The 12,568-nt window shown below is 31.8% G+C and overlaps 1 protein-coding gene across 1 annotated transcript; it reads left to right on the top strand.

Moving 5' to 3' along the window:
* The first annotated feature begins 3,320 nt into the window (after positions 1 to 3,320).
* Positions 3,321 to 8,880, top strand: LOC11435987 (histidine kinase 5). Its single transcript, XM_003588750.4, has 13 exons — positions 3,321 to 3,587; positions 3,670 to 4,531; positions 4,942 to 4,998; positions 5,155 to 5,382; positions 5,473 to 5,566; positions 5,674 to 5,880; positions 6,015 to 6,145; positions 6,228 to 6,277; positions 6,433 to 6,803; positions 6,936 to 7,039; positions 7,250 to 8,023; positions 8,129 to 8,293; positions 8,465 to 8,880. Exons 2-13 carry the CDS (start codon positions 3,797 to 3,799, stop codon positions 8,585 to 8,587), a joined length of 3,039 nt encoding a protein of 1,012 aa, XP_003588798.2. The 5' UTR covers positions 3,321 to 3,587; positions 3,670 to 3,796; the 3' UTR covers positions 8,588 to 8,880.
* Positions 8,881 to 12,568: the final 3,688 nt, after the last annotated feature.

Below are 12,568 nucleotides of genomic sequence, written 5' to 3'. Positions count from 1 at the left end.
AGAGAGAAGAGAAACAAACACATTAAGAAATGTTTACCTAATTTGGTCTAAATTGACCTACTCTAGGAAGATATTGATCTCTCCAATCGACTATCAATATGTTCTTTACAAAGATATACAAAAGGGTTACAATAAATTAGCTTCAACAAGCTCACAAAGAACAAACTCTAATTTCTACCCTTTTTCCATTCTATAAACAATACACTCTACGGTTTTCCCTCCAACAAGGTGCTTACAAATGCTTTCCAACCTAAGAGAACCTCACCAAAGACACTCAACTCTAAAGTCACCTCCTTTAATTTTTTAAGTTTCTCCCTCTTGAAGCTCTACTCAAAAGATGAACATTGAATGCTTATATAGTGCCTACAACCTGTCAAAATTGTGTCACGGTTGTCAACATTGTGTTACGATAAGTTTCGTACACAGTACAATACTACACCCCTTATCCCAAAATTGTGTCACGCCTATCAAAATCGTATCATGATTTGTCTTTCAAAACATACCTTACATTCTATAAAAAAAAAAAAAAAAAAAAAAAACCGTGTCATGGTTTAAGAATCGTGTCGCGATTCTACTTTTTCAAAAGTTCAAAATATTGAGTCAATTACTACAAAATATTTTAAGCACTCATAAACGGTCATTAAACACAATTAAACCTAAATTAGATTACTTGAAACATGGTTAAAGACTTAAAGGTGTGCCAATTAATTTGTGGCCGGTGTGCTTGGTATTGCTTCCCGGGTTAGTTAAGTTAAATAAACCTTGAAGTAACCATCGACATCCTACATTATTTGTTCATATTTATCTAATCAAAACTTCTTATAGTAAACATACACGTGGGCATAGTGACACATGATGAGTTGGTAAAATAACATTACCAAACAAACGTAGCATGTTAACAACTGAAGTCTGATCAGATATAATTAATCTAAGATTAATATTAGGCAAAAATTATATTTTTAGTCCCTTAACTTAATTTCAGGTAACAGGTTGGTCCTTTATCTTTTTTTTCATTTCAATTTGGTCATTTTTGTCCATTTTCATATGAAATTTTAAGCTTAAAATTCATGATTTTATTTTCTTATGGTCTTTCAGTCTTCAAATCTATGATCCTCGTTTATGTTTGTATAAGAATATTAGATTTGAAGCTTGAAAATGTATATGAAAATGGACAAAAATAATCAAATTAAAATAAAAAAAGAAAAAGAACCAAACTGTTACCTGAAATTAAGTTAAAAAACTTTTTTACCTTAATACTAAAAGCTTATCAGAGATAAACTCATTAATTTAATGAGTTTTAGGTCTCAAATGCAATGTATCACATCACAAAGTAAAATAGTAAACAAAACACTAATCAGAGATCTATCATGTGGGTTTTTTATTTTAGTTAAACTTACAACACTTTCATAGCGCGTCAATTCACGCGCTTCCCGCCACTGTTACACACGTCACATTGGAAATGGCGGGGAACATATAGTTTTCCTTTGGATTTAAAAAACACAACCTCCCATAAAAACAATTATCTTTTCTGTCTCCTAAAATTTGATTGGTTTAATAAGTGAAGTGTTTTCTTTCATAAAAAAAAACATAAAAGACAAAAATTATAATAGCAAAAAGAATTTCTTCTTAAAAATAATGATTTCTTTTTTCATACACATTCAATACTTATATAGAAAATTGAAATGATTGTTAAATATGACAATAGGTTTCTATAAATTTTTTTATAATATTGCGTTGTTAAACTCTAATATAAATTTGATATTTTTTCTTGTTAAAATGGTGTATGGTACAAGTTAATTATAATATTTGGGTTTCTATAGTTCGTCTCTAAAGAAGTTATTTGATTGGGAGTTCTCTCTTCAATTTTGAAAAACTCGGTTTGAAATTTAGGTATTGGGAAAATACGTTTTTTTTTTTTTGCTTTTTATATGATTTACTTTTAATGATAACTTATTTTTTCATTTAAAAATGATATGAAACTAATCTCCAATTTGATAGAGAAATGTTTAATTTTCTCAAGAGTTAAATTGTCTTTTAAAATGAACGACTCTAAAAATATAAGTCAAATTTCTATCTTTTATGGAGAGAGATAGTCGCATAATCAACTCTTTCTATATGATTTGATCATGTTGTGTGGCAAGTGGAGTTAAAAGTTACACATTGCTAGAAAAATGGAGGTTGAGCACGTTATAAATGAGATGATCCATAAATTCAATATCTTAAAGTTTTTTTGTTTAAGTTTGGTGTCTAACTCACTTTTGTTGTTGTTTTGGATCAAATGTAGATGATTCTTTAAGCTCCCCCTCATGACCCAACAGATTGGTCATGAGACTATTTTTTTTTTTGGATTTCACATAAGTTTACTAAGTCGGAGATAATCATATTCAAAACGTGTTAGATATTAAATGTGAATACCTCTTTTAATCTGGATTCAGATTTTGATTCACCATGTTGTAGTAGTCTAGTCCTTTTCACTAGACCAAACCCCCATTAGTGTTTATTATTTTTTGAGGAAAATAAATTATGAATATAATAGTAATTATTCAGGACTAATAAATAATATGAAAATCACATGAAATTCTACAAGTTAAATTAATTCAAACTAATGTCTCAGTTGATTATAATATTTAAAATAAGTTATATAAAAACTTATTTTACAATACCAACATAACATGACATAAGCGATAGATATTTAAACCCCGTAACATCTAGGACTTGATTCTTATATATATATATATATATATATATATATATATATATATATATATATATATATATATATATATATATATATATTGAAAAACGGTCAATCCGTTAAATAAATCTCAGTTATGTCGAAGTAATATCTTATTAAAAGAAAATACCTATCTTAAGTAAAGATAATGTTAAAAAAAATTGGTACAGAATATTTACATTACAACAAGACATTATTATAAAACACATGAATAATTAATTAGTTAATTTATAAGATATATTGAATATACTTAATATAGTTGCATGGCTGTAATTGCTAACACCTATAATTTTGGCTTCATGAGGTTTCTGCAGGTTGTAAGAAAAAACCTCTGAACAGTGAAAGCAACGTTGTTGCCTCACAATATGACACATGAAAGACAACTACTAAAATAAGATAAAGCAAAACAATATAAAATTTGTCCAATTTCATATATATTTTTTTTATAATGTGTCCAATTTCATTTTTCTAACATATTTGACCTCTTAATGCACATGGTTGCTTGGGTTTCTGTTGTATTAAATTTTGTGTTTTTATAAAGTTTGTTCCTTTACATCACAAGTTTACTTTACAATCATATGCATATGTATATGCTATTTCTCTCTCTCTCTCTCTCTCTCTCTCTCTACTTTCTCTCTCCTCATTAGTACTTGTTTTTGTTTCAGCTGAATGCTTTTGACTCCAAAGTTGAAGAGATTCCTTAGATCTACAAGGAAAAAACTTTTGTACATTGTTGTCATCATCAACTATTCATCTATTCTGTGTCTTTTTTGGTCACTTGTTTTAATTCTATTCATTTTTAAAGGTTCATGCTTTTTCAACAATTCACTCTCATCATGGTTCACAATAACATGTAAGACTGGTTTTCTTTTAATGTATTGCATAACTTAATTTTTGCAAGTCATAAAATTTGTATTAATTTTGTGTTTTTCTAGGTGATTCACAAGTATTTGGACCAAAAATTTCTTGAGATGCAAGTTCTATTGGCATTGAAGTTGAGATCAAAGTTTTTATATTGTAGAAAGGAAAATTGGATTTGATAATAAGAGAGGTTTGTTTGAAATGGTTTGTGAGATGGAGAGTGATTGTATTGAAGACATGATGGACATTGAAGAGTTATCTTCAATGTGGCCAGAAGATGTTGGAACTGATGTTGGAAAACAATTCAACATAGAAAAACCAGGAAGAGATCAAGATATGTTGGAAGAAGTAACAATCTTAGAAGAACCAGCAATAGCTGATTTTCAAAGATTAATGGAGCTTACAAATTATACAGATAAAGGGTCATCTCAATTGGCTTATTTAATGCAACATTGGGAGTATAAGCAAGCGAACGCGGTTCGGCTTCTTCGAGAAGAGCTTGACAATCTTAGCAAACAAAGGAAGGAAGTTGAGCAAAGAAAATTGGAGATACTTAAAGAGAATAATCGATTCGAGGAAGAGATTAGTTATGGCGGAGACAAACGTCCGGTTTCAATATTGGACGATGCTTACTATACTTGGCAAGATCTACCGGCGGCGATAAGGAAAAGTGATATTGTTGTTCAGAACAAGAGAATTGAAATTGAGGCTGAGTATGATACTGTTGTTTACTGGAAACAACGGTCGCAAGATTTTGAAAAACAGTTGGAAGCTAGTATTCGGAGGGAGGATATATTAAAGGAGAAATTGCAAGAAAGTATAGAGACTATTGAAAGACAATCATCACCTGTGGAGGAACTGTCACAGATTCTTAAGAGAGCAGATAATTTCTTACATTTTATACTTCAAAATGCACCTGTTGTTATTGGCCATCAGGTATATTACAGTGAGTATTGTGTTTATTTCTTCTTTACCTGATATTACTTGCAAAAAAACTTGGTGTATGGCTTGTCATATAATTCAAAACTTCCATGTTATGTGTAATGGTTAAATTATATATCTTCTATTTAAGTTTTAGTTGATTCATCATTTTGGATGCTAAATTTGTTTTTGCAAATGTAATGAATTTTTCAATTTTAAAGGCCGACTCAGTGTTGTAAAGTGGACCATAGTATTTAAACATGAGTTGTAATTTGAAAACCTAAGTAGCTACTCTGCAGTCAGAGACGAAAGGACTATTGGCTGAACTTTGTGATCAAATATCATATGTTTTTTGTTTGTGTTTTTCGTATCTATTTTTGTTTGAACCAGGATTTCTGTTTTAACATTCTGATTATCTCTTCCAGGACAAAGAGTTGCGCTATCGTTTTATCTATAATCATTTTCCAAGTTTACAAGAAGAGGTAATGATTTCTTTTGAAGCTCTTGTTGCAAGGTTATATGCAACTTTATAATTTTATATTAAACCAAAAGCAGCATAAAATTTCTGCAGAAACTTCTTTAAAATAGAGTATTCTTTGCTCTTCATGAGTTAATTTACTTGCTCGTAATTTTTCCAGGACATTATAGGAAAAACAGATGTCGAAATTTTCACGGGAGCAGGTGTGAAGGAATCTCAAGATTTTAAGAGAGAAGTAATGGAGAAAGGAGTACCTGCAAAAAAGGAAATAACTTTTGAGACAGAACTATTTGGATTTAAGACATTTTTGATATATGTAGAACCTGTGTTTAGCAAGGCAGGTGAAACAATTGGAGTAAACTATATGGGAATGGAAATAACAGATCAGGTAAATATTGTTATTTTGGTTGTTTTTAAGGTACTTAATTGCAGTATTGTTCTTGTGAAGAAAATATTTATAATATCAAAAAAATCGCAGGTGAGAAAAAGAGAAAGAATGGCAAAGCTAAGGGAAGAAATTGCAGTTCAGAAAGCAAAGGAAACAGAACTTAATAAAACCATTCACATTACAGGTTTAATCAATCAAGCCAAATCTTAATATATGAATTTTAGTGTTACAATTAATTTGATTTGATATCAAGAAGCTTATTATTGTTTTCTTGATCCCTTGTAATAATAGAGGAGACAATGAGAGCAAAACAAATGTTGGCAACAATGTCTCATGAGATAAGATCACCGCTTTCTGGTGTTGTTAGCATGGCTGAAATTCTTACGACAACAAAACTTGATAAAGAGCAAAGACAGCTTTTGGATGTCATGTTATCTTCAGGAGATTTGGTTCTTCAACTTATAAATGATATACTTGATCTTTCCAAGGTCGAGTCAGGTTAGAAATCTCCTTCACCATTACTTATTATAAAAACAACTTTCTATTTTAAGTAGTTTTTAGAATTTCATTTATTCAAAAAACTGTCACAAACAAATGATTAAATTTCTTCCAACTTCACAACTTATGTATAGGAGCTATGAAATTGGAAGCTACAAAATTCAGGCCAAGAGAGGTAGTAAGGCATGTACTCCAGACAGCTGCAGCACCATTGCAGAAAATGCTAACACTGGAAGGAAATGTAGCAGATGATATACCTATTGAGGTATGCAACACTTGTATACTTAGTTATCAGATAAATGCCAAGAAATTTACACTTAACAATTCTTTCATGCATAAAAATGCAGGTCACTGGAGATGTTTTAAGGATTCGGCAGATTCTCACAAATTTAGTCAGGTACTACAATATATTTGATTGCTAATCTCTTGATTTTGTATAACCAAGCGAGCTTGTTAGTATTTTATCTGTTGTATACGTTTATTTCTCTGTTTTCGTTAGAATTGGATTCGTTGTTCTAAATATTGTAGTTCTGATTATCTGTTATTTTGCAGCAATGCTGTCAAGTTTACACATCAAGGCAAAGTTGGTATAAACCTTTATGTTGTTCCAGAACCAGCATTTGCCAAAGAAGAAGAATCTCACCAAAAGGTCACAGAAGACCAGTCAACTATTTCAGCAAATGGATTGAAGGAAGATAAACATACACCATCACCAAGAAGTATGAGATGTGATCAAAATCTTATCGATGATAGAAAACACGCTGACCATCCTATCCAGAATCATGCGTTTAGCAATGAATGCAGATCTTCAGTTAACAGTGAATGCTCAATGAATGATGATGATACTGAAGAACAAACTCATTCAATTGAAACAACAGTGTGGATACGTTGTGATGTGTACGACACAGGAATTGGCATACCAGGTATGTGTTAGTAACAGCGTTCTTTTCTTTTGTTTTAGAATTGATTATATTTTGTATTCATATAGTGAAATTTGATTTTTGTTTAGCAAGTGTACTTAATTTTTTTCTTTTTCATGTTGTAATGTCACACAGAAAAGGCTATACCTACTTTATTTAGAAGGTACATGCAAGTTAGTGCAGACCATGCTCGAAAATATGGAGGCACAGGTCTAGGACTAGCAATATGTAAACAACTGGTAAACTCTTCCGCCAAAGCATTTTCATTTGACAAATTATTCTGCCTTAATCTTTTGTTTCCTTTAGTTATAAATTTAATTCATATGCACTGACGTGTAAAGAGTTTTTAGAGAAACCAATTAACGAGGATAACTAACTATATTACAGAAACCGATTAACAAACTCTTAATTAACTATATATCTAATAGATTTCCATGGATTTGGAACAGGTTGAGTTAATGGGGGGTCGTCTAACAGTGACTAGCAAAGAACATTGTGGTTCTACCTTCACATTCATACTACCATACAAGGTTTCAACAGCTTGTGAAAATTCTGATGATCCAGATGATCTTTCGGATGTCGATAATAACGAAGATGACACAACTGAGGGATTCTTCCAATTCCAACCACGAACTTTGGGCTCGCTTTTCACTTCTAATGGATCCACCAGGCCACACAGAATCTCACACAAGTTCAATGGTTTTCCGGACAACGATTCTTACTCAAACCATTCTAGTAACATCATTTCAAATGGAACAAATTCAATTGAGGATGCATCTTCTGTTATTGTTGATGCTTCAGATATGTCAGAATCAACAAATTCGTTTAGTCACAGCCTAGAAACTAAGCATGAAAGTTTATGTAATGGAAACAAACAAAACCATGATAATAATAAGGCACATGATAGGTTACAAAATGGTAGTGCAAACTCTATCCATTGGAAGGAAGCAAGTAGAGAAATGAATTTAGAAACAAAGTCAAATGAACCACAACAAACATGTCAGGGTCAAGGGAAGGAAGATAGTACTACTAGCAATAGCACATCATCAGAAGTAACCAAATCGACGTTAAAGCCGAATATTCTTCTTGTTGAAGATAACAAGATTAATATCATGGTGACAAAGTCAATGATGAAGCAGCTAGGATATAGCATGGATGTCGTGAATAATGGAGTGGAAGCCATACGCGCAGTTCAGAGCCATTCTTACGACATTATTTTGATGGTAATTTCTTCAATCCTGAACTGTATCTTTCATTTTGTTGCTTTTTCCTATAATTCACACATTATGGGATTTTATGAATTACGGTTTGATACTTTCACTTTACAGGATGTTTACATGCCAGTTATGAATGGTCTTCAAACAACAAAACTGATCAGGTCTTATGAGGAAACAGGCAATTGGGATGCTGCAAGAGAAGCTGGAGTTGAACAAAGTTTATCAGCTTCGGATGAATGTTCTGTGCCACCTAAAAAGCGCATCCACATTGTTGCGGTGAGCAATTACATATTAATCTTTACAAATATACAAACAACAATAACAGACAACTTAGGAAGTTATAGAGAGATTAGTCTCCACAATTGCACGCGAGGATACATTTTTACAATAAACACAATCTTTTAGTAGTATATTATCATTTTTTATACCATCTCATATTAAATGCAGATGACAGCAAACACAATGTCAGAGAGTGCTGAAGAATGTTTCGCCAACGGTATGGACGCATTTGTGTCAAAACCAGTGACATTCCTAAAATTGAAAGAGTGTCTTGAAAAGTATCTAAGCTGACAGCCATGTAAATTTTACTTGTGTATAAAGGAAATAAGAGCCTAGGAAAGTTTTGCGAAAGAATGCATCGTGTTCTTCTCTTCATCAGTGTCATTGTATAGATCTAAAATATTCTTTTGACTCCTAATTTTTCTAGTAGTGCTGAAGGGAGTGCTGCAAAAATAGATAGTATAGGACTAATTGGAGTGTGAATGTAGAGGTATAAAAACCTTTCCCAATAGATTATAAATTGGAAACTTTGACCATTGGCACTACAAAGGAACTTCACAAAAGAAGTATCATACCAGAGAAAAGGTAATCTCTTTCAAAGTTGATGGTAGTATTTTATTTTCTTCTACTGCTACACACTTGTGAAAAATTCCTCTGTAGCACCGACACTTGTGATTGAAGACGTATCCGGTGTCCATCACACCGACACGACACCAACACATGTGATTAAATTCAATTAATTCGTTTTCTCAAATTATTATCAGTGTCGTGTCCGTGTCGGTACTTCATGGAAAATTTCAATGCTTTCGGCTATTCCAAGTACACCGACCCTTTTTCCATATTCATTCGTTACACACTTGGAACATTTAAGGAAGGAGTAGCTTAAGAGCTCAGCCTAACAACTAAAAACAGAATTACAACTAATATAACTAACTAACCAACGATGAGCTATATCAGTTAATACTATATCCCTCTCAAGCTGTGGCATATATGTTAATCATGCCAAGCTTGGCTATAGAGAGTGAAAAGTGGTAGAATGTGGAGGCCTTGTGTGCATGTTTGACAATTTGATTAGCAGAAGAGATTGGTAGAAGATGTTTCGCGTGCTCGTGAACATGATCAGAACAAGAGTGTTGAAGATCACACGACATGGACAAAAAAGGCATAATCGAACTAGTACTAGTTTTCTTATCTATGAAGATATGGGAGAAAGGAATAATAAGCATATACACAAAAGAAATATGATAAATATGGGAGACAGGAATAATAAGCATATACACAAATGAAATATGATCATGGTTATGGAACAGGATATGCAGGACAATTGAGAAGTGTGAAGTTTTGATTGAAAAGGATCAATGACATTTTCTATCATGTACAAAATTAGCAAACTTCGAACTTCTTTTTCAACCGAAAAGGGTACATGTGTAGTTGCATGTGATGACAATGTGAATTTTGAAGAGCAAAATAACTTAGTATTTGCAAACCAGCACTTAGATATAACATCATAGTAGTTATGTTAGGTCATATACTTACATAAAGTAAATTTTAGACTATTTATTTATACCCTTAATAACCAGACGGGTCTCTATATATGCATGCATGCTTTCCCTTTTTCCTTCTTCACCGATAACACCTTCAAGCCAACCATCAACTCCGACCGCCTTGTACTAAAATAAAACCACCATCCTCATCCCCTCTTTCTCTTCTATAAACTATATTTTTCGACTCTCATTTCTGGCCCCCACAAGCTTCCATTGACGAAACTAAGCTATGCAGTAGAACCTCCTTCATCTTTTTTTTAGTTTTGGTGTAAAAATTTGATTCTTTTCTTTTAACTTGGTCCAGTGTTGTTGTATTAAGACCTTCAGTGTGCTCATTTCAAGCATTGTGTTATATTAAAAAAATGTTTTTTTTTTTTTTAATCCATTTATGAATCTTTCTTACTTTTAGTGGTATTAATACGTTAATTGATATGCATTTCATCAATAAAGATATAGTCATTTACGAGCTCTTTCAATTTATAACGATTAGTCACCATAGCTCTTTAATGTATCAAAATTTTAAAATAGTTGTTGATTGACCATTTTATTAGTCAAAATAGTATCTGAAGCTAAAACACTTCGTTAATGCTGTCTTATTTGTCTTTCAATATATTTTTCTCATATCAATCATGACAACTACTTACTTATTGTCATTTCAGTCCTTATATTAACAAAATATTTTATTGTTGGGAACTATTTTGACTAATGTAGTGCACACTCTGCGGGTATTTTGAAATTTCAATAAATGTTTGTTCCATTTTACTAAATAGATCTAGTAATAAGTTTGCTGATAGTTTAGCCCACTTAGCCCATTCTGAACCTAATATGGTTTGGATGGAAGAGAGGTGCCTTTAGCAACTAACGATGTGTATTTTCATGACCTTATGAATTAATATCAATCCTTTTTGTTTAAAAAATAATCATCAATATAATTTCATTTGCATATTTATCTTACGAATACTGAAGTTGTAAATGAACTTTACTCCTCTGGCAACTCCATCCATCCATCACATCTCTGGTAATTACTTAATTTATTCATGATCACTTTTTGTGAACTTCTTCTCTATAATCATAACCGCGAATTAATATGGTGTCATGGTTTATGGACAATCAAAATAACCCTTGGAATATTTTGTATATTGGTGATGATAATGGTTGTATCTCTAAGTCTCTTAACACTCTTGCCATGGAACAACACAACATTCTCCTGGCAGTACCATCACAAGCTCATGCTGATGCTGATGCTGATGAGTTGCTCACTGCCGCTGCATCCACCATTTGGCTCTGGCCCACACTCGTTTGTATACAATTTCAATAAATGAATCATCTTAACTATTGGTTACAAATGTACACTAATTTTTATTTTATTTTTAAATATTTTGACAGAAGGAATGTATAAATGAAAAGCAAAGAATCTGATATTTTTTTACCAGTGAGAATATTATCTAAAAGCGACGACCCAAAGAAATATGAAAGATCAAAGTTAGAGAGCATTTCAACTCTTTAGCAAATGGGTAGGGAATATATTTTGATGTTATGAAACAAATGAAATACAATGAAGCATCAAAGTGATTTATTGTGCCTATGACAAAAGGTGGTTCCTATTTTGATCCGAAAATCTTTATGAAGGAAATTTATCAATATAGGTAGATAGAATATGTAATCAAGCTACATCACATCACATTGAGATAAAGAATATTTACACTAGCTTACTATAAAATATATCAACATGCATGTTGAGGTTAGTTACAATATGTTGTTGAAATGACTTCAAATCCATTACTAAATAAATTTAAAGAGAGATTTAGTTCTTTCCGAATAAGGAGAGAAAATTTTCTAAGAGTATCCAGGGCCGGTCTAAGGGAATGCCACCAAAGCAAGAGTTTTAGATTCCCGAGTTTTTTAGGTCCCGTATTAGGTCTCATATTTTTATGTTTGAAAATATTTTCGTACGTTAAATTTTGCAAATATGTTCACTCAAAGCTCAAGTGGTATGTAAATGAAGAGTCATAGTTCATGTTGCAAGTTCGATCTCAATGCTAACTATTTTATTAGTTATTTGAACCTTAAATTATTTTTGCCTTCAGATTCCTATCAATGTAATTCAATATCGGTTGTTCTAAATATATTAAGACAAGTAATGTGTAATCAGAGTTTGTAAAAATAAAAAATTAATTTATATTTGTATCATTTCAAAATTATTTGGTTATTTTAAGATATCTAACAATTGGTAAATAATATCTATATTAAATATTATTTTCAACCCGCACGCACGCGCGTGCACAACACACACACATATATATTAAAAAGGTCACACACTAACGAAATTGATTATAGACAAAGAGGATATAATCTCACAATGTGACAAACCAAAGTTTGATTTTTATCTAACAAAATACTCATATTTAATTAGTGTTTGACACGCATCATATAGAATTACTTTTCATTGAGGAAACTTATGAATTTTTTTTCTTAATTTTATCTTATTCTCTCTAATCGAACTTAAAAACCCCTGTTTAAATTTTGCTTTGGGCATAAAAATACACTGGGCCGGCGATGGGAAGAGCTCATAGCTTTGTCGGTGCAAGAGATTCAACATCCACTAACTGATATTGAAAAAACACAAAATCTTATCACAAACTTGTTGATATCAACTCTAGCATTGAGGCTCATGCTGCCTCCAAGATTACTCGCATGGAGCAGCTAGGTGGTAACTAAGAAGGGTTGA

The sequence above is a fragment of the Medicago truncatula genome, chromosome 1 (genome assembly GCF_003473485.1).
Source record: "Medicago truncatula cultivar Jemalong A17 chromosome 1, MtrunA17r5.0-ANR, whole genome shotgun sequence".
Classification (NCBI taxonomy): Eukaryota; Viridiplantae; Streptophyta; class Magnoliopsida; order Fabales; family Fabaceae; genus Medicago; species Medicago truncatula.
This window is presented reverse-complemented; position numbering and strand designations above follow the sequence as displayed.

Excerpts from the sequence above, each read along its gene's own strand:
- LOC11435987 (XM_003588750.4), top strand. The coding sequence starts at position 3,797 with ATGGTTTGTGAGATGGAGAGTGATTGTATTGAAGACATGATGGACATT. Across the intron at positions 5,383-5,472 it reads GAATGGAAATAACAGATCAG|GTGAGAAAAAGAGAAAGAAT; the intron begins GTAAATATTGTT and ends AAAAAATCGCAG. Across the intron at positions 8,024-8,128 it reads CTTACGACATTATTTTGATG|GATGTTTACATGCCAGTTAT; the intron begins GTAATTTCTTCA and ends TTCACTTTACAG.